This window comes from Argiope bruennichi, chromosome 11 (genome assembly GCF_947563725.1).
Source record: "Argiope bruennichi chromosome 11, qqArgBrue1.1, whole genome shotgun sequence".
Taxonomy (NCBI): Eukaryota; Metazoa; Arthropoda; class Arachnida; order Araneae; family Araneidae; genus Argiope; species Argiope bruennichi.
In genome coordinates this window covers 10,578,346-10,601,566 of record NC_079161.1, presented here as the reverse complement: position 1 = coordinate 10,601,566, position 23,221 = coordinate 10,578,346, and the positions used below count along the sequence as shown (strand labels likewise).

Here is a 23,221-nt window from a genome sequence, read left to right as displayed (position 1 = left end):
AAAATAGAAATTTAATTTTAAGGTTAAAACATTGGTATCATTTAAAAGATAAATTTTTGATCTTTAACTTCATGTAAAAATCTCTTTTGTGCGGTAATATTTTCAGAAGTTATAGCAGAAACACGCCAAAATTTCGCTTAATTTTTAAATAAATAAAATTCTAATTAAAAATTCGAAAAAATAACCCCCAGGTGCACATTCCCGGCATCCAAGACGTGCCAAATTTGGTAGCTGTAGGTTGAATGGTCTGGCCTGTAGAGCGCCAACACACACACACACACATTGAGCTTTATTATAAGTATAGATAAGATTAGATTTTTTAGAAAAATTTCCTATATTTTTGCTTTTTTTCAGGCCAACTTGGTGATTCTGAAAAAGAAGGTGTTATACCAAATTCTTTTAGACATATATTCAGCCATATTGCCCGGTCAGAAAATACACAGTTTCTGGTTTCAGCATCTTATATTGAAATATATCAAGTAAGTCCTAGAATTCTTGATTATATTTATGGTTTGATGAAATCTGTGACTTTTCCGATTAAAGAACTAATATTCTTATGGTTTGAAAAGTGTTATTGAAGTATATTTTTTTAATAGTAGTGTACATTTTATTGTTTCCTGAAATGCCATCATTTACAATTCCTTCTATGATTGAAAACATGAACATATATATAAAACTCTTTGTGGTAACATTTGTTTTGAAGAATTCATCTGTTGTTGATCAACTGATTATCAGAAGCCTGACAATTTTTAATTATATGCATTTTAAATTTTATATATATCCAAAAGCCATTTATTATGCTTTTGATTGGAATTTTGTCTGAACTTTTATAAATCTATAGTATTTGTATAGATTATAAATGAAGATGCTGATATCAAATTTTAAATCCATTTCTTTTGTATTAAAACATTCTGTTAAGAAAACAATAATTCTTATATCTTCTATGCACTGAAAGTATATGGTAAAGGAAGCATTTGTAGGTATTATACAGACTAAAAATTGTATGAAAACATATTATACACTAGCTCCTATCTTGATTTTCATTGGAAAAATCATAAGGACTATTTTCTATCTTTTGTTCCATTTTAAAGTAAAGCTTCTTTAATTGTGGATTCTGATCCAAAATGGGATCATGAAATTTTGATGACATACATTCTTGAATGATACATCAGTATTAGAAATGAAAAATGTTATAAAAAAGGAGAGAAAAAGTACCCATTTTAATCAAGATTCCTTGTTAATATCTATGGCATGATTGCATTAGATATTTTTTTTATTTATGATTGATTAATATTTCATTTATTTGATTTGTTGTAACTTTGTCACTATATATATAAGATTGCATTGAAAAAATTTGATTAAAAAGAGGATATGAATATTTTTAAAATTTAAAAGAAATTGATGGTGAAAAGAACTAAAAAAGTTCCAATTTAAAGCATTAATTTTCTGATTCTGTCACTTAATGGCTAATATTGAAGATATAACTGAAAGAGAAAAGATTCTAGATGTTGGATGTTTCGTCTTATCTTATTGAAGAAATTTGTTCACTTATTGATATAATTACTTTTTCACTTGTAAGTAATATTTAGAAATTTTGTTATAGCTTGTAAATAAATTTTATTTATTAGTATTTCTGTTAATATATGAAATGCCATATTCCAATCACTCTGTTCTAGGAGGAAGTACGTGATTTGCTGTCACCAGACCCTAAAAGAAAATTAGAAGTACGGGAAAGAAATGATACTGGAGTTTATGTAAAAGTAAGATGCATCACATTTACTACACATTATATTTATAAATAGAGTCTGTTAATAAGCAATTGATATCATTCTTTTTTTTATAGGACTTAACTGTAATTGTGTGCAAAACAGTGGAAGAACTTGAAAAAGTAATGATTGATGGAAAGCATAACAGGAGTATAGGGTAAGAATTAAGCTTGTTTCAAAGATAAATTGCTTCTATGAATTGATCGATATTTTTCATTGTTGATTTAAAATTTATTTAACAGAATACCATGTGATTTGTTAAAAGTGAATTCTGCCAGAATTTTCATTTTCAATATAAAGTTAATGTATGCAAAATCATTTCATTTTAAACTTACAAAAAATAACTACTATTTATGCCTAATAATCTCAATTTGGAAAGTTAAGAAGTGTGGAGAAAGAAATAACAATAATTAATTTGCATTTTAAAATGTCATATTGAGATGTAATATTTTTTGAATTTGACTCATTTGCATATTACTTTTAATTCCTTTTATTTTCTATATATGTTTATTTAAAATGCTCTTGAATCTGCTTATATGTTTTCCTTTGGTATAACATTTAAAATTCTAATTAGTAATTAAGGAAGTGGTTTTTTCCATTTTTATTATATATTAAGCCATATTTCTGATGTTTTCATTCCAGAACAACAAATATGAATGCTCACAGCTCACGATCCCATGCAATATTTATGATCAGTATTGAATCTTGTGCTGTAAGTTAATTGTATTTTATAACAGCCCATGAAGGGCATTTATTTACTTTCTTTGTTAGTTGTTATAAAGAAATTATAAGTAATCTGAACTTAGAATACAATATTTATGTTATCTACAATTATATTTTATTTTTAAGCTCTAAAGCACATTCTTGTTATTATTTTTTTTGTGATGAAGAGGTATGTTATTTTAAGATATGTCTTTTTATTTTGCGATTTGAAAATTGTGTGAAGAAAGACAAGGATTACTTCAAGAAAATTATTTTGTCTCTTTAATTATTTTTATAATTTTGAAATTTACACAAATAAAATTTGGAAGATTAAAAAATACCATTAGATAAAGGAGAGGAGGTTATTTCACAGAAACCTTGTATCATAGAAATAGCTGTATTTAAATTTTATGTGTAAAATATCTGTTATATACCTTCATAATAATATTTTTCACTTTATTTTTTGTTTATAATCAATTAGTATGCTTATGCAGAAGAAGTGTGATACTTAATAATCAAATCCTCTTAAATAAAAACAGTATTATGAATGATTTCTAAAATATTATACAAAGAATTATATCATTATTTAAAGATAATATTTTGTTAAACAGTTTGACATGATAAAAATTTGCAAATTTATTTCCTCATCAAATGTTTTCTGTTTTATTTGTGATTTATCAATTATATACATCACCAGATATAATTATAAATGCACTCAAGGCATTTTTAATATTATATTTTTTTTCTCCACAATATATGAAGTAAATGAGTTGTGATAAATACTTTAATTGTATTTTTAATGTGGTTCTAGCATATTGTTAAAAATAATATTGCCTTAACCATGATGCTCTGAAGCTTGTTTCTACGGTAATGGATAAACTTAGATAGATCCCAAAACGTAGACCTGTAAATAATTAAAACTGAAAATTCATGGACATTTCTTTAATTTTCATGGTAGAATTAAATTCTGTTAAAAGTTTATGAATACCAGTTTCAAAAGTTTAAAAAAGATTCTTAGACAAAATTAACTAAATTTTAGAAAATATTCCTTGGTTACAATAGTTGTTTTACATCCATTTAATTTTAATTTTGTTTATCATATGTTTATTAATAGAGAATATTGTTGTCAAATTAAGTTGAAGCTCAAAAAACAATATTATTCTATTGTGTTGAAGCACTTATTTCTGAAGAAAAAGGGGATAGAAATTTAAAATGTTCTTTGTGAACATTTTTTGAAAGAATTTCATGGCTTTGGATTTTTTTAAGCTGATAAAGGTCTGCTTTTTAGTTATTTACTGCATATATATATGAAAAAGTGAAAATATTTATGATAGAATCATCTATTTCAATAAAGAAATTTTTAAAGGTTCTCATACTTTCATTTAATTTATATTAGCTTCATATTATCTTAATTTTGTGTAATAAAAAATATGGTGTTTATATTTAGTAGAAAGTGGTTTAATTCATGTAACAAATAAGTGATTGCATGTCTTTTTTTTTTTTCTTAATATACTTTTTCTCATATTTAAACATATATTATTACATGTATCATATCATTTGCAGATTATTGTTGTTTAAAACATCTCTCTACATTTTTTTCACAACATTTGTGTATATTTAGACTGATTTTGTTAATGAAATACTTTAAAGTATTTTGAAACAATCTTTTTTAATATACTATTGCATATATTATAATCCATCTAAAATAGCTTTAAAGTGATATAAAAAATTGGAAAAATAAACCAATTCCTAAAAATTAAATAATTGTTTTATCTTTTATAAAATTTATTTTCTGTTTTTTGCTTGTCTATTTTGCTTCATTATTTGTTCTTCTTCTCACTGTCCCAATTTCGTTTAGACTGATTTGGATGGAAATACACATGTGAAAATTGGAAAACTGAATCTTGTTGATTTAGCTGGCAGTGAAAAACAAGCAAAGACTGGTGCAGTGGTAACATATTTTCTTTCTATTATATTATAATTGATAACACACATTTCTTAGTAAAGTTATTGATAATTATGGGAATGTTTACTTACATTGAATCTTTTATTGGTAGTAAGTATAACATGTATATATATATAATTGCCTTATAGAAATTCATTTCTCTAAAATCATGAACCTTTCAATTTTTCAGGGCTCTACTCAAAAAGAATCTATCAAAATAAATCTTTCATTATCAGCTTTAGGCAATGTTATATCTGCACTTGTGGATGGGAAAAGTACTCATGTTCCGTATCGGGATTCGAAGCTCACTCGGTTACTTCAAGGTTAGTGCAATTATTACATATTTTTTAACTTTGTATTCTTTTACTCAGAAATTTTCTTTATACATTTTTCATGTAATGACACAATTTAATTGCCAGAGAATTAAAAATTTATATTGAATTATTTCAATGATTTTATTAATATGAATATTTATCGATTGAGCTGATGTTTTGTGTTTGCAGGAAACAATTCAGTGTGCATCTGATATTTTATTAATAAATAAAATCTAATATTCTCAAAAAAAAAAAAAAAAAGAGCTTGCACATTTAGAACCTTTTTGCTACTCATTCATCAAACATTTCTTGAAAAATAAAAAGTGTTGCCTTTCTCAAAAGAAGGAAGAGTAAAGACAATTATTATCATTTAAGTTCAGTATTAATTAGATATTCTCACATAAATTACAAGTGATCTCAAACTTAATGTTAAGCTATTTTAGAAATTAAAGTGAAATTACTTTTGAAATTTATAGAACTGAAATTATTGCATCATAAGAATAAGCTAAATACTATTGAAGTATAGTTAAAAAGCATTGAATAGCAGAATGAAACCTTAATTGTTGATTTTACACTTTTGTTGTAATAGTGCAATAAAAATCCAAAAAATATTAATATGTTGTAAAGCAACTTTTATTTTTTTAATGTTGTCTTTTGATCTTGTGTAGTCATTTTAATGCTGTTTTGCTTTTCTTTTCAAATTCAGATAAACCATAATAATTAATTTTTTTGTTTATTATTTGCTCTTTTTGTCTTGAAATACAATATATTATGATAGATATTAAATTTAATTTAATACACATTACAAATTATTTTATGTAGATGTTTCTTCATTTTTTCCCCTATTATTTATCATTGATTTTCCTATTTATGTTTGACAACTGAAACTCCACAGTAAATATAATAGAAAACATGGCTAATGAGGATAACTAGTATTATGTAGCACACATTTTGCATTGATTTTCAGAAGAGTAGATTTTCATTCAAAATATTATTTGTTAAAAATAAATTGTAACATTATTTGAATTGTTCCAGTTTTTTGCTAATCATTTAACATTTATATTATTTGTACTGTGATTTTATACCAAATCTTATTTGTGTTAGACTCTTTGGGTGGCAATGCTAAAACTATAATGATTGCAAATATTGGACCTGCCAGTTATAACTTAGAAGAAACAATTACTACTTTAAGGTAATTACATTTTTTCCTGCTCACATTATGTTTTAAAAAAAAAATATTATAGCTTTAAACTGTTGTGTATATAATTAAGGATTTTACCTTTTATTGAGTAAATCAAAAGCTTTTCCTCATGTTATAAATAAGATAAATATTTATTCAAAATATTTTCTGTCAAAAGCTACAATACTTAACCATCCATGAGTTGACAAATGGATTTTATGAAGGAAAATGTCTTGTATTGAGATATTCTAATCATCAAATCAGTTTTTTATATCCTCAAAGTGCTGAAACAATTTCTTAAAAAGTAGTTCTGTATAAATTTATAACTTAGGCATTATTTAAAACATCATTTAAGGAATGAAGCAGTTCTGGTAATGTTTACTAGTGAAGTGCTTTTAGAGTTTCCCCAATATGTATACAAATGTTGCATGTTGGCAAATTGCCTTTCTGTGTCTTTAGATATATTCTAAATATGTTTGCTTTAGATCAGTGGTTCTTAACCTTTTTAAGCGCGACCCAAATTTGAGAAATATTTGAGAAAAAGTCAAAATTTTTTCATTGCTTTATTTTAGATCTCATTTTTAAAAAATCTTCAATCCTACGATGATGATTTTTTTTTAACTTACAAATTTTTTTTTTTTTTTTTTTTAATAATAAAGATAAACAAAAGTGCTTTCGATCCATAAGAAAAATATCTTCATCTCTAGCTGTTGTTGACATTGGCTTGTAAAATAAAATGTCCTCCTGTATATATGTTAAACCTGGATACCGCACGTAAACCATGAGAAACTAAAATGTCTGAAATTTGGTGTATTACTAACTTTTTTTTTTCGACTCAGCGCGACCCAAGAAATATGCTTCGCGACCCAATTTTGGGTCGCAACCCATAGGTTAAGAACCGCTGTTTTAGATCAAGTCCTTTTGAACTTGGTGAAAATCTTAGCCTGTTAATCCTTCCAATTCTTCATCTTGATTATTTTGATAATTTTCCATGATATTCTGATGATTCCATGATGATGTATTCTGTTTATCAGAATCACTATTCTTAAACCATTGAAATCACTGTTTGCTAGTTGTTATATTCACTAGAGATTGCTTATCATAAATTTAGAATATCAAACAATATATTTCTGCTGCAGTTTGATTATTTAAATAAAATGAAATAAAACATCCTACAAATATTGTTTTATTTTTAAAAATAAAACTTGACATTTTGAATAAGATAAAAATGTTTAAACAGATATCAAATACTATTTTATACAATATCAAACCTTTTGGTTACCCCATATTCTGTTATGTATAAGTGATAATATAAAAAATATGTTTTAAAAAGCTATAGAACCACATTTATACAAATGTTATGTTTTTGAAGTGAAAAACATTTATAACTAATTTTCTCATTTTTTTCTATGTGCAGGTATGCCAATCGAGCGAAGAATATTAAAAATAAACCGGTGGTTAATGTTGATCCTAAAGATGCCATTTTGCTTCAATTCAAACAAGAAATTTCTCGGTAATATATATTTTGTAAAATTTTTTCTTCTTATTTTTTTCCCCCTTATTGGGTTTTAAAGCCTGTAATAATCAGTTGCAAATACCATTAACTGGTTGATTTGTTTTGAAATCAATAAATCATGAGAGCAGGGAATTTGAAAAATATGATTATGTAACAAAGACTTATTGAGTAATAATTTTTCTAATTTGTTTTGTAATTAACTTTGAGTTAACCAGTATTTTAATGTTTTATCAGAACTACTATTGTACCAAAAGGATTCTAGCGCATTTAAAATTCAAAAATATTCTCTTTCAAAGAAATTAATTTCTTTTTTTGCTATCCCCTTCTCTTGCATTTCATCATAATTCAAATATATATAACATATTAAATTTCATTAACATAACATGTAACATTTAATTATATAACATATCAATATGAATATATATTAATTGAAAAATGAATTTTATTGTTTCATCAAATATTTTAAATGCATTTTTGTAGCCGTTTTAAGTTGCAAAAGAAAGTTAACTAATTTTTTTTTTTTACATTTGAACATAATTTTATAATATTCAAAAGTTTTTTAAGTAAATATTTCACTTTTACTTCCACGTACATGCACATATACTAATACAACACTAGTTTTAAAAATTAAAACAGCACTTGTTTGTTAGTAGAATGTTAGCTTTGAATCAAAGAGATTGCTTATTTGAGATCTGATTCCAATGAAACCAGTTATATTATTTTTTAATGTAAGTAGTATAATATCACATATAATGTTTTTTTGTACATTTACAATTCTTTTTGAATTAGGTATATATCAAACAAATATGCTAAGAGATATTTTAGTAATATTTTAAGATTATGTATGCATAATTTTATATCTTGTTTCAGATTAAAAGCACAGTTAGCTCTTAAAGAAGCCAAGAGGAAAAAGAAAAAAGAAACAACAAAAATTACAGAAGATGAAACTATTGAAGATGAATTAGATCCATCTAGTGTTGAAATTGTTAAAAAGATGGAAAATCTTCTGCAAGAAGAACGGGTAGCATATTTGAATGAGCAGAACATTATGGCTGAAGTAATTTCATTTTATAATTTCAATATTAGTAGAATGGATAAGATTTAGAAGTATTTAGATGTTTGTAATTATAAGTGTGAATTATAATTTAAGATTTATTTTTACTAAAAAGTTTGTTTCTTATTTTATTTTTAAGGAAAAAGAAAAAATAATGAGAGATATTAAGGCAAAAGATGAGGAATTAAGACTTGAAAATGAAGCCAAAGAAAAAATTAAACAACAGCTTCAGGTGAATTAATTTTTCTTATGCTCTTATTCTTAGTATATAGTATTATAATATTGTTGTTATGAAAGAATTTATCTTTGTCATAACAAAGACCAAATCATAATAGTGTAAAAATCGACTATTTTGCCATTGAAATTTAAAATTAAGAATGTATGTTTCTTAATTTCCTGTCTTGATTTTTTTTTTTTTTTCAAATATATACGGCAGTGAAATATGAAAAGAGTATTTTTTTTTTCATATATTTTAAGCTGACATTTTGTTCCAATTTATGTTACTGATTTGACAGTTACATTTTACTAAATCATTTTCTTTCCTCTTCTGTTTTTCAATATTTTCTTCATTTATTTTTTATGAGAAAAATGAAATCTTGTCATTTAGATGTTCAAAATGTAGCATTTTGTTATATCTTGATGCAAGTATTGTTTAATATGAATTACATCAGGAAACTTAATAACTGATATAAATTGCTAATATTAAACTATTTATACATTATTCATACTCAATTATTTGTATGAAGGCAAAATATGAATCTAATTTTGAATCCTAATCTTATATAATGAGGGTATCGGAGATTTAATTCAAGTTTCTGATAATCATTAAATAGTGTTAATGTATTTTTAGCGTCATCTAATTAAAGCTAAAAAAATCAAATATATTTTTGTGTGATTTTATGTTTGATTATTTGTATAAAAAGGGGAAATGATAAAATTGTTACTGAATGCAAACAATGCAAATAGAAAAGAAGCTGTTAGCTCTAATGCAATTTTTAGCATCAATTATTATTTGTGGGTTAAAAAAAATACAAACTTGCCTTTGGCAATCTGCTTTTACAGTATTCTTATTTTCTTAGTAAATTTCTGTGAATTCTTATTGTTAATTACTCATATTTCATTAAAGTATTATTGTTTTAAAAGTAAATTAACAAGATTTATATATTTTTACTTATTATAGCTTAAATTATATTACATTTTTTTGTCCATTATAGACTTTATTTAGTATCCTATCACTAAAAATAGTGATTGTTATAATTTTTTTTCAATGTAAAGGAACTTGAAGCAAAGCTTCTTTGTGGTGGGAAAAATATTATTGACCACACAAATGAGCAGCAAAGAATTTTAGAAAAGCGTCGTCAAGAGCTGGCGGAACAAAAGGTAAACATTTTATTTCTTCATTTTTCTTGTGCTTAAATTTTTATACCAGTATAGTATGTGTCATTTAGTGGGAAAAAGTTAGTACTGATTAGTTTTTTTAAAATGTATTTATTTTAAACTTTAAATATTTAATTAGAAGTATTTTAAGAATATTAGCCCTAAAAAAAACACTTTTTAAATATTGAAGAAATTGTTAGCTTTTGTATTTTTTCATGAATTATATAAGTATTAAATTAAGAGTTTCCATATATATGCAAGATGAAATAAATATAATTTTGTGTATAATGCTTTGATACTTGTCCAATTGTAATTGTTGCTATTGGTTAAATTTTTCTTTCTTGTTTATTCATTTATTAATTTGATTGTTGCTTGTGAGGATTGCTAACTTTTTTTTGCTCTGAGGTCTAAATATATATTAACATTTAGTTTAATGTCTGAATGTTTATTAAACATTTAGGTTGAAACTTTGGTTTTTATATATTCTGATATTTGTATTTAATATCTTGAAAATTTGTGAATTATATATTTTTTACTGCATTGAATATAGTTCATTTTATTAAATTAGTCGCAAATTTTGTTTATTAGTCAAGAATAATATATGTTCCTTTTTAAATAATTGCTTTGATAATTTTTATTTAGCTTTAATTAAAAATTTTCCTTAATGATATTATTTGATTTTTTTTTGTATGTTATATAAAAACCATAAAAATAATATTAACAAATAATATAAAAATAATATCATGAATTCCAAAAATATGATATTTTTATTCAGATCAATGCATGCAATTAATTTTTAATCCTAGAAATAGTTTATTTGTTGTATTTCATGAATGTTAAAGTAATAGAAATGAATAATACTTTTTATCAAATTATTGTGATTGAAATTTATTAATTTTTTTCTACCAATTTTAAAAATTAAAAAATCCTTATCTACTTTTGAAACATTCTTCTGCTGGAAATATTGTATTATAGTTCTAAAACTATTTTTGATTGATGTATATATGATACTGATTTCAGCGTATTGAAAGAGAAATACAAACAAAACTATTGGAAGAGGAAGAAAGTACATTAGAAAAAAAAGAAACCTATGATTCTTTACAGCAAGAAGTAGATATGAAAACTAAGAAGCTGAAAAAGGTTTGTTGGCTTAGCATCCGTTGATGGTAAATTTTTATTCCATAATAAAAATTGTGATTTTTATTTAATTTGTATTTTTGTATGTAGTTATTCCAGCGTTTCCAGACTTTAAAGGATGATATTAATGATGAATCAGAAATAAATTCATTTGAAAGGCAGGACAAAGAACAAACAATAGAAGCATTGACTAGGGACTTGAAATTATCGTAAGAAGTTTTTATTTCTTCTTTTATTTTAATATTAATTTTATTTAATATTATTCCTATTTTTTCCTAGTGAATTTGTTATAAAAAAGAATGAAGTTTTAAAATTTTTACTTTTACCTTGAAAGCCAGTATATAATGGATTTAGCTATACTCTTGCAAAGGTTGACTTTGAAGTGAATGCATGCTAAGTTCTGTTTTGAAAGAACTTAGATTACAAAATATTTCAATAGGCAATATTGAGAGAAAGTTGTACCTAATAATGTTAGAATTATTATTTCAAAGGATTCGTACAAAAATAAAAATTGTACAAATTAGAAATGCTGTTTAAAGTAAAATATGTCTTGTGTGGTAGTCAATAAAAGTATAATACAAAGTGCGACATAAAAAAAGTTTTTATTTTCCCTCTAATGATGCAGTGAAATATCGCTTAAGATCTTTTTGATGATTTATTCCACTTTTCCACATTGGCAATGCTTAATAATAAATTCTATTTTTAAATAATTTATTTTTAAATTAAATCCAATAAGTTATGAAAAGGATTGAAAGAGGCAGTTTTAAAGGGGAGGATTTTGAGTCTATCCTATTCATGTGTAATTTGGAAGAATTTGTCGGTAGGGAAAGAAACATAGCACAAATTTAAGATTGTTTTGGTTCATGCTAATTTAATAGCTAATTTCACAACTTGGCTGTTTGGTCAGTGTTATTTTCTCATTAATAGATGAATATTATGGTGAAATATTAATTACAACTGACAACTTAATTTGTATAATTATTAAAATAATTCATTTATTTTAATGAGGCCTTGATGCTTGCAGTCCTTTGTTATAATTGTTTTGTTTCAATATGGCATTAATTTCTTCATATCGCTTTAGTAACAACGATAATATTGAAAATTTACTCAGGTTACGAGCTTCCAGTAATCTTGACTTTGCCCCCATGGCTCAACATCTTAAAGAAAAATGCCATGTCTATGAACAAAAACATTGGAAATTATACCAATATGATATACATAATATATTCTGTGTTTATGGTTTTATATTTGCAATGTTTTTTTTTTTTTTCCTCCTCTTTACTAAAATTTAGAATTTTTGAAATATATTAATTGCAGACTCAATTTGTTGCAGTAATTTCATGGATAAGGAGTAATTTGTAATACATTTATGCATTTTTAAAGATTGTTAGTTTAGCATTATGATATGAAATATTATTTTCACATAGAAGAAAGTGCTCTTTGCAGATTCATTTTTATGAATTTTCAATTTGAATTTTGACTAACTAAAATAGTATATTTTGTGTTTAGAGTTAGATTTCACCATAGCAATATTGTCTGAATTTATTTCAAGCTAATATGAGCTAATTTATTTCCTTTTTGATATTTTGATACTGTTTTTAAAATGATTTTAATTTAAAGCCAGTTTCTTTTCTTTTTTTTTAAATGTTTGTGACAGTTTAATTAATTTAAATAGATGTACATACATATATATTTTTTATTTCAGAAATCTTGTTATTGACAATTTTGTAAATCCTGAGGACAAGGAAAAATTCCTTGAGCATGTTAAATATGATGAGGATGAAGATGCATATGTCATTTTTCCAAGTGAAATGTAATATTTTCTATTTTATTCATTAGTATTAGCAAAAATCATAATTAATGCATAAAAGCATATCTTTATGAAGTAGTGCTATTTTTTAAAGTTTTGTTATAATATTCATATGACAATTTTAAGTGATTCCATTTGTGTTTCAAAGTATGCTATAATAAATTTAAAACTGGTTAAAACACTTGAATTTTAATTGGGAAAACTGTAGTATTTTCTCTTAGTTTGTGCAGTTTAATATTGACTTCGATTTTTTGATCAATCCTGAATGCTTGTGCTAAATACAGTTTAATGCCATTATCTAAATACTTCTGACCTGTTTTTATTTATGGCTTTCTCAAATGTCTCTCTCTCTATATATATATATTTGTAGTTCTTTGTTTACTTGTTGCAAAATGTAGCAGCCATATTCATAATAGTTATGTCACTGTTATATCATAATGTTGCATATATAAAACTATATGTGGCAAAATACACAATATCATGATGTTAATAGAACCTCTAGTTACATATAGCATTTTGTGACAGATTACTCCTATCATATATCACATACAATAAATTGAGAGTAGATGCTTAGAATCAGTATAATATGTTTTTAAAAATATATTATACTGTTGTGTTGTGGTACGAATCTGGGTGGAATGTAATGGAGAGAAATAAGTAAATAAAAATAAAATAAGATTAAAGGCTCTCTTTGGACTAAAATGCTATTATATAAAATTGAAAATAACTGAAGGTAATTTCAGATTTTTAAGTATAAGATTTGTGGTATATTTCCTTAGATTATAACATGAGTTATATTTTGCATACATATCTGATAATTTAAAAAAAAATTACTAGAAGGCAATTATTAAGTAAGTTGTTTTCTTCCGATTGCCAGTCTGAAATTGTTTCTAGAAAGGACATTTCTTTAAATCGAATCAAATCAACATTGAGGATTCTATATTAATTTAGTACTAATGTGCTTTCAGAGAGAAAAATAAATTTATGTATATATTAATTCACCTAATTAAAACAAATTTTAGAATATAAAGTTTTTATTTTTTTATATACTTCAAACTTTTCATATACTTTTCTATACTTCAAACTTTTCATATACTTTTCTATACTTCAAACTGTCTGATTAATAAATAAGAAATATGATGGCAAAATCGGATTTAAGAAAAACAAGACTGCAAACACTAAATTTTGAGAGGAATTTGTAAAGAGTTTCATTTTATTTTTTAATATATAGTTAAAATGTCAAATCAGTAACTCAATTTTCCTTAAAAAATTATGTAAAACAATTTAAACTGATTTAAAAAATCACTAATATTTCTGTAATTTTGAAAAGATTAGTTAAAAATTAGACATAAGAAGAATCAAATAAAAATAAAAAGTTTTTTCCCCATCATAAAACCTATTTTATCATCCTTGAATGAAGTTTTTTTAGATAGTTTCTTTACAGATTCAACAATAATATATAATCAGATGAGTATCCTATCTTCTCTTATATTGGTTTTTTACTTTTTTTATGACCTTGTTATATCTTTCATGTCATTCTGCTATAATATTTCCAAGATTTTCAGGAAAATAAATATTCCTACGGGGTATATTTAGCTCATAGGCATTAAATTAAAAAAAGCATTTCATTCCTTTAAATTTTATAAAACATTTTAATTAATTGAGAGGAAAAATAATTTTTCTGCTAATCAATAATAAAATGTAATAAAAATTAGACATGAGAATACTCAGATAATAATTATTTTATTCCACTCTGAATAAAATAATTATTATCTGAGTTTGTTTGTTGTTGTTTGTTCTTGAGTGAACTTTGTTTACATTTTTTTTTTTTTTTTTTTTTGTAGATTCAAACATGATTTACCATCCAGTGACTTTTTCATCTTCTCATTGTTGATCTATCAGTGTCTTTATTTTTCTATGAAATTTTTTATCTTCATTCAATCATAATGATTTGCTAATACTATCAAGATTTTCAGAAAAAAAAATGGCTATGAGATTATTGAATAGACTCCTAGTACCAGCAAGAATTCTGAAGCTGTTATTTAAATTAAAATATTTTTGAACCTTGAGATTGCTTAGAAAGCTCTTGAACTCAATCATGGACATGGATTTTTCAATCTCTCTGTCTCAATCACGTGGTCCTTGGAAAGAGTATTATTTATTAGTTGCTGTTGTCACTGTGGGATTTTATTGAGGAAAAGCCAGTTTTGGTTTTAAAAAAAATCATTTATGAGTTGTTTGATTTGAGGACCATTGAAAATTTCAATTTTTCTGGTCTTATTCTTAGTAATTTTTATTCTGTGTATTTAATAGCTATCATTGTCAGTAGCTTTTAAGAACTATTTCATTAACTATAGTATTTTGTCTCATCCACCTAAAGGGTTCACAAATGACACTACTTTTCCCTACATCTATGTTCTCTTTTGTATTTTTTAAAAAATTCAGTTATATTATAATTTTGCTATCCAAAGCATAAAAATTAGTGGTATTTCATGTGGCTTTCTTACTGATCAAAGTGAACATTTCACCATTTTTAAATTTATATAAATTGTTTATTGATGTTCATGAAACTTAATCTTTTACATAAGTTTAACAAAGTTATGATGTATAGTTTTTCTTTTATTCTTCACATTTTTTAAATTAATTTAGATAGCTTTAACTAGTTTATGATTTAAATACTCTATTGCAAAAGTAAAGTGTTCAGAGAAAAATTGTTATCATATTTGGAATCAACACTCCAGAGTCAAACTAATTTGTTTTTAATCTAAGGGGGGGGGATTGTTTTATCGTTTTTAAATTGTTTTACTAATATTTTAAAGAAAGTGGTAGTGAAAAGTAATTTTTGCAATAGAAGTTTTTTTATAAATTCCAATTAATTTTTACAGTTTTTATTATCTTATACATTTTTTAATTATAATTTTTTCCTAAACTTAAATCACAGAAACTGATTAATTAAGCTATTTGACTGCTTTTATAAATAGTTATAAAAAAAGTTAAAATCAGGAGCTTTAAAGCATAGTTTTTAAGCATTTTAGTGAATTGAAGGAGTAATTTGTATAAAGTTGAATTGTCTGACCATTGACAATAGTTCCTTTATATATTATTCCATATGTTTTTTAACATAATTAAAATATTAATTCTTCGATTCTTGTTGTTTCTTAGGTCATATTCTCACTTTAATCCTGCTGAGCGTCCTGCTTCGGCTAATCACTTACGACGTCCCATGACCAGCCATGCAATCAAGATGACAAAAATACATTCTGCAAGACCTCGATACAAAGTAAGATATATATGTTTATTCTTAAGCTAAATAATATTGAAATTAAAAACATTTAGGTTTTTGAGCTAGTTTTAGTATTTTTAAACATTAATTGATATACTTAGTCTTTAGATTAAGGCTATGTTGAGATTTTAGATCAGTTACAAAAAATTTGTCATTGGAAAATTGAAGTCATTGTTGAATTGTCTTAAACAGAAGCTGAAAATATTGATACTTCCAACTGTTGAGATGAAGCATTCAAATCAAAAGAAATTAAAACTCTTAATTTCTTTTGTCTTAAGAACTCTAGTCGTGACAAAACTAATGAAATGAATTATAGTTTCTCTCATAGATCCATTTTTGATGTCTGTAATTATTAGGGTAATACTATAATAAATGACGAATATCTTTGGGGGTGAATAGTTTGCATATTATGTAGACTGTAAAATCTTTACTTTCTTTAAACAAAAATATCTGAAGTTTTGGGGTCAGAAATTTCTACAAATTTTATAGAAATTTTTTTAATTCTTCTTCCTTGATATTTTACTAACATTTCTGATTTTTCATGAACCTTTCCCTTTTTGAATGGATACTTTAATGGACAGTTTAGATTATAATGTTGTACTGGAAAGATTAAGTGAAAAGCCAAGCTTTGATCAAACCATGTTTTCATTTATTAGTTAAGAAAAAGTTAATGTCAATTCTCAAAACTGTCAGCCTTCCTGAAAAGTAACCAGAATTGAATAATAATAAAAATGTAGAGAAAATAAAATGCTGATTATTATCTTAAAATGATATAATAAATAATTTTTTCAAAATTGTATTTTTTTTAATAAATGACAACTTTACTAAATTCTTAATAATTAAGCTCATTAGTGAAATATTTATTAGTTTTCCCTTTTTTTTTTTCTATTTCAGTATTGATCTCCTTGTCATGCTAATGAAATATACACTTATGTATGCAAATCTCATTTGTGTGGTCATTCAGTTCATTGTGTGGTCATAGTTTTTCATAGTCTAGTTTTCAGAACTTTTTATATAGAATTGCAATCAGCTCTGTACTTCTAATAATATTGTCTATTTGTTAATTTTTATATAGTATTTATAATGTGTGATTAGGAATTAGTAGTTTATTATGAATCATACATTCTACACGTTTATAGCTAAGCCCTTCCTTTTATCGTAGAAGATCTGTTAGGTTTTTGACTGCTGTCATGTTAAATGTTTTAATGTATTTCTTGAGTTTTAAAATTATTGCAGTTTTATAAAGATATGAGTTTTTGCCATAAGTTTTTTAAAATATAAGCAAGCATGCTGATGAAATAAAATGCTTGATTTGTCCAAATTTAAAATCTTTTTTCAAGCACTGTTGTAACAATTTTTTGGAGGATAACTTTAACTCATTTTCCCCTTAGTGTGAAAACATTGTTGTAGTGGATCTTGCGGTTCCTCGAAAAAGAACAATTGACCATTATGAACCAGAAATGGATCCCTATGCCCGTGAAGCAATCAAGAATATGCTAGCTGATCAAGTAATAAATGTGTAAGTTTAACTTTTTTTTTTAATTAACCTGAGTTCATTAGTTCAGTTAAACTAATTAGTGCAGTTTCGTCATGAAGTGTAACTTTGGTAGAACACTTGTATACTCAAATGAGAATAAATGGGGAGTGATCAATCATGTCTAGAACTGAGGAATTTTGAATACATTTCAAAACTTTATTAATTCTTGCTATATTTAGTCTTTTTCCCTTGTAGGTATTTCAAAATCTATTGTAAAAATATCTTATACTATTTGTTATTCCTATCTTGTAGCTACAGTTAACCAGTTAAATGCATTTGACTTGAATACATGTTAATTCATTTCATCGCAGTCGTTGTGTAGTATTTTTATCTAATGAAAACGAAATTTTATTCGCCTTATTATGATTTTTTGCAAAATTTACTGTTTAACCATTTGTATTGCATTCAATGTGCATACACACCATCACTTCATTTTAAAAAGGGTCATTTATGGGACCTTTAAAAAAATAAATTCCACAATTTGTTTAAGATGTGAAAACCTGTTATTGATCCATTAGCATCACCATGAAGCTAAAATGTGGATCACTGAATATACGATCCAAAAGTGGCATTTGGTCTAAAACAAACATCATTTAAATAATAGGGAGTGGACATTTCCGGATCTGTCACTGCGTATGCTGTATGTAATTGAAAGGGGAAATCTAACATTAGTATTCCTTTTGCCACTTTTTTTTTAATTCCTTCTATTCCTACTTTTCTTATACTTTCCCTCTATTCTTCGCCTGTACCTTTTAATTTCAGTTTTTAATTCATTTCACTTGAATATTCATGAGAAGAAAAAACTTCCAGTTATATAAAATTTTTTAAATGTAATTAAAATTAAATATAATATATGAGGTCTGTTTAAAAAGTTATATAAATGATAACTGTGCAATAATATGTAAAATAATAATAATATATATAAACTAATAATGATGTGTGCAACTTATAAAGTCTTATTAAAATTCATAAAAGGAACATCATATGTTGAATGATTTAAAAAAAAATTAACAAGGTTAAATAGGCTTTTGGAAAGGAATCGTGTATCTCAACTCTTAAGAAATATTTTTCTGCAGCACTGTTGTTACTATTAGATCAGATTCAAGGTAGCACTTCTGAAATGTTTACATGTTTTTCATTTGAATACAGGAATTATCATTTTAAAAATGCAAGGTTTGAATTTGATAGTAGTTCTTTATGCTATTTCTGACATCTACATTCCTTTCTCTCAACTAATATCAAACTTGCAACAATGAATAGTGTATCAATGGAAATAAGGTTTTACAGACATCTGGCATTGCACAATCAGTTTATAAATAAAATACTTTCTTCATTTGCATGTAGCTAAAAAAAAGTAATGGCATTTAAATTTTATCATCTGTGTTGGCCATATAATGCCTGAAGAATGAAATAAAAATCAATGAATACTTAGCTCAAAGTATTGCAAAAGATTGTAAATTTCATTACATTTGGTATTCTCTACATTATCTTAGTAGGTGATTGATAACTTGTTTCACCTTCTAGAATTTTTAAATATCTTAACATATCAGTCTTACCAACACATATATTAATTTAAAAAAGTACTGTTGGCATGCTGATCAAATATTTAAATTTCAATCAATGAGGCAAGAATGTTCACCATGCTCCTCCATGTTTGTTCAAACTCAAAACAAATTATTGTCATATCACATGTTAATCCCATTCAACTTACCATGTGTGGTCAAATGATCAAAGCATCACTATTTGCACTGAAAGTTGCTCTTGCAGTGTCTATCAGTAAGTCTGGACAAATGCTGAAATATATTTTTCAAATGCTGTGCTAAATGAATTTTAAAAAAAAAATTAATTTAATTTTTTTGACATAATGACAAAATTTATCAAGTTATGCCAAACACTTATTAATTTAAAAAGCAAATTTGAATAAATTAAAAATATATTGGTATTGTCCGATTCTCTATTTATTCATTGAAAATTTTATCTGTGTTTTTCAAGAGTTTCTGAATACTTTTACATCAGTCCAAAAAAGTCTACAAGATGCCACAAAGTACTTGATTACATTCTCATATCAAATATTGTGTATAAAATTATATTAAAAATTTCTAAAAAGTTTGCATCAGTAATCTGGTTTTGTTGTTTTGTGATAACTTTTTTTAAAAAAATCTAACAGAGAACTAAACCCTTTGGATTTGGAAAATGCTGGGGGAAATTAGGATGTTGAATGTGCAAAAGTTTTACATGGGTTAATGATATATATATATTTTTTTAAAAAAAATATTATTTAAACCCTGATATATTGATCTTGTTGATTATCTTAGTTTTCTATCTTGTTCTTGTATTTTTTAACATCATTTTATATTTCTGGTTATTTTATGTATTCATATATTTTTAATTAATTTTCAGTCAACTTCTACGTCAAAATGTTGAAAAGAGCCCTGAACCAGTACAAAGAACATTGGGGAGATTTGGGTAATATTTTATTCTTAATTGTGCAATTAACAAGAATATTATTATTTTTCTTGTTATTGTGGTATTTTTTACAATTAAATGAAAATTAATAAAAATTAGATATGAAGTGATGCAATTTATATAAGTATAAAATAAGTTCCTTTGTTATAACAGTTATTTCAGACTCAAAGAACTAATAAAGACTAAAAAACAAGATTTTATTTTATGCTGGCCATATGTGCAAAAAAAAAAAAAAAAAAAAAAAAGTAGAGGCATTTAAACAATACAATTAATACTTTCTTCCTGATACCTTGTTCTTTTTTATTTATTTTTTATTTTTTAATCTATGGTTTTATTTCAAAGGATATTTTGATGGGAATTATTTTATTTTTTTTAATTCTTCCATGATGAATGCTGAGGATTCTAGATCTTAAAGTCAATCTTCATCTTGTACTAACATGTAGTGCTCAATAGATTCTTTTTTGTTTTCATGAAGTATATCTAGACAATTATTTGATTATATTCTTCTATAACAATAAATATATATCAAACAATGAATCTAATGAGCATTGAGTCCATACAAAATTATCAACATTGTCATTTAAAATATGTTTCTTATACTATTTGATTACTCTGAAAATATTCAACAATTTATATGATTGAAATAAAAGTGTTAATAAAAATATTAAGTTTATATAATATCGCATTGTGCTCTGAAGAGGAATTCATAATTTCTCTGAATGATTTGAGGCACATTTAAGGGACACTACCTTAAATGACTAAATGAGAATTCTCAAGGATCATGGGACTATGTAAGGAGTTTTCTTTTGCTTTTATTTGGCTAAACAATTCTTAATGTGCTTGATATCTGGAAATTTATTAAAATTAAAATCTATGAAAATCCTGTTACAATGTTCTGATATGTGCATTACTTATTGGTGGCTGTGAATTAGACATGTCTGATGTAAAAAAATAATATGTAATTAAGGAATAAAATATTTTATATTATTTATTTATTTATTTTTGCTCCACTTGTTTAAAGATTTATTAATTTCCTATTTTAAAATTAAAATAAAGATTTTAAAAATGGAAAATGAAAGAATTTTAATTGATATTTAATAAAATTCCTTTATGCTTCCTTTTCTATACTGAAAATACTTGTAGCATATTAAAAAAAAAATGAAATAGATTTTATGTTGGAAAAATATTTTACTATACATTGATTCCAGAAAATAATTTAAGCAAGTTAAAATGATGCTGTATTGTTTTAAATCATTATTATTAGCAGTAGTTTGTTATTTCATGCATTAGAAAAATGTTTATAATTTCTACATTTAATTCAACAATTATTAGTTTTTCTTATCATTTTAATGATAGATTTTGAATGTATTGAATTTTTTCCATAGTTTCTTTATGTCTTTTAGGGCTAGGACTTCCTCTCATTGTGGTCGTCAATTGAAATCAAAAGCAGATATTGAGCAATATCCGGTACCTCGTGGATTGGTACCCAAATAAACTTACGAAGAAATTATTATTATTAATGTGTCTCAACTGTGATATATTTATTTTAGTATTTCAGTTTATTTATTTTGTATGCCATGCTCTAAAGATTTGTGTAGTCCATCACTTTGCAAGAATTAAAAGTTGCTCAGGTTTAGTGTAACCATAGAATATTACCATAAAAATGAAATGTTTTTTTCAAATTTGGGCTTCTCACAACATTTATGTATGTAAGGAATTGATTTTTATCTCCTTTGGGAGGATTTAAAAAATGCTAATGGTGCTTATGCATTTTTTAATTCAGTGTTCATTGAGTTTTTATTTTACTAAATTTTTAAATACAACATTTTATGTATTTTAAATGAATTTTATATTGTTTCTTTTTCAATTCTTTTTTTCTCCCTGAAAATTACTATTGTTATTATTATTATTTTTAGAAAAGATTAGGATTTTATGCAAAATCAGTTATATATATTGACCGTTAAAGCTAAATTTCAAATTTGTCTAAAATTTGGAGTTTAATTTTCCAAGCATTTTAGTTATTTTATTTCAGAATATACTTTTTTTTTGTTTTATCATATATAAATCATAGCATGATTAGTTATGTTATTGTATAAAATTGATTATTTTATTGTTTATATTTTTAACTGTTCTGTGAACTTATTGTTTATTGTAATTTTTATTTGTTTTTGTAGCCAAAAATTGTTAAATGTGCTTTCCTTAGATTTAGTGTATAAAAATTGCTTATGTTTTATAATACATGAACTGTATATAAAATTCCTGAATTCTTATAAAATTAATTATTTGACATAAAACGAATGAGGGGCCCTACTTTAAAACAGTTTTTCTAAATAAAATATTATTTTGTATCAAATGTCATAGATGTTTTATTTAAAACAATTGTTGCATTTAATTTGTAAATAGTGTTGTGCAGATTTTAAGATTGAATTTTCTTTCATTATTAGCTTAGTCATAGATAGGTAAAAATAGTATAACCATATGTATTATTAACTAAAATGGCACTTAAATTAGGACTTTTCAATGCATTTATGAAATATTTATGTAAAAGAATGTACTGCTATAAAATATATGTATATTGTAAAAAAAATTTCCAAAGGATTTATTTGTGTAATATGCATTTTCATATTAAGGTTGTTTTGTACAGTTGCTTTTTTTTATATTAAAAATATATTTATGGCTACATGCATGAGTACAGCAAAGAACCAACTACTTAAATTTACTCTAGAGAAATAATAACGAATTTTTTATTTGCTTTTGTGTTGTGCTGTTTATACCTAATGTTTCACTAATTATTATCTGATGGATATAAAGATAATAGAATTTATATAGTCTTTTAGTATATTTACTACTATCAGCCTTTTTTTTTTAAATCGCATTTAGTTTTATATCTCATTTGTACAGCTATTAAAGTAACTTTTTTAAAAATAGGCAAAGTCAAATTTAACTAATGAATATTTTTAAAGAGTTACACAGAAAATATTATGTCCTTGACAAATAATTAATGATTTAAATGTGTCTATTTTTGTGCAATTGATGTGTATGACATTTGGAATTATTTAATTTTATAATTTTTTTATAAAAAATTATTTTTACTTTATTGTCTTTATAATTCATTCTATTAGTATGGAATCAAT

At 24.7% G+C, this 23,221-nt stretch overlaps 1 protein-coding gene across 1 annotated transcript in view; it reads left to right on the top strand.

Annotated features, from left to right (window-relative positions):
- LOC129957039 (kinesin-like protein KIF3B) overlaps positions 1-22,106 on the top strand; it is a 32,316-nt gene extending 10,210 nt beyond the window's left edge. The window contains exons 6-23 of the mRNA XM_056069158.1: positions 355-479; positions 1,677-1,760; positions 1,844-1,923; positions 2,409-2,478; positions 4,327-4,419; positions 4,604-4,736; positions 5,832-5,919; positions 7,325-7,420; positions 8,294-8,480; positions 8,617-8,709; positions 9,753-9,857; positions 10,875-10,994; positions 11,082-11,200; positions 12,697-12,804; positions 15,964-16,081; positions 17,476-17,603; positions 20,022-20,087; positions 21,491-22,106. Coding sequence (XP_055925133.1) covers positions 355-479; positions 1,677-1,760; positions 1,844-1,923; positions 2,409-2,478; positions 4,327-4,419; positions 4,604-4,736; positions 5,832-5,919; positions 7,325-7,420; positions 8,294-8,480; positions 8,617-8,709; positions 9,753-9,857; positions 10,875-10,994; positions 11,082-11,200; positions 12,697-12,804; positions 15,964-16,081; positions 17,476-17,603; positions 20,022-20,087; positions 21,491-21,581 — 1,904 coding nt within the window. The 3' untranslated portion in view covers positions 21,582-22,106. The remainder of the gene's footprint in view (positions 1-354; positions 480-1,676; positions 1,761-1,843; positions 1,924-2,408; positions 2,479-4,326; positions 4,420-4,603; positions 4,737-5,831; positions 5,920-7,324; positions 7,421-8,293; positions 8,481-8,616; positions 8,710-9,752; positions 9,858-10,874; positions 10,995-11,081; positions 11,201-12,696; positions 12,805-15,963; positions 16,082-17,475; positions 17,604-20,021; positions 20,088-21,490) is intronic.
- The last annotated feature ends 1,115 nt before the right edge of the window (positions 22,107-23,221 follow it).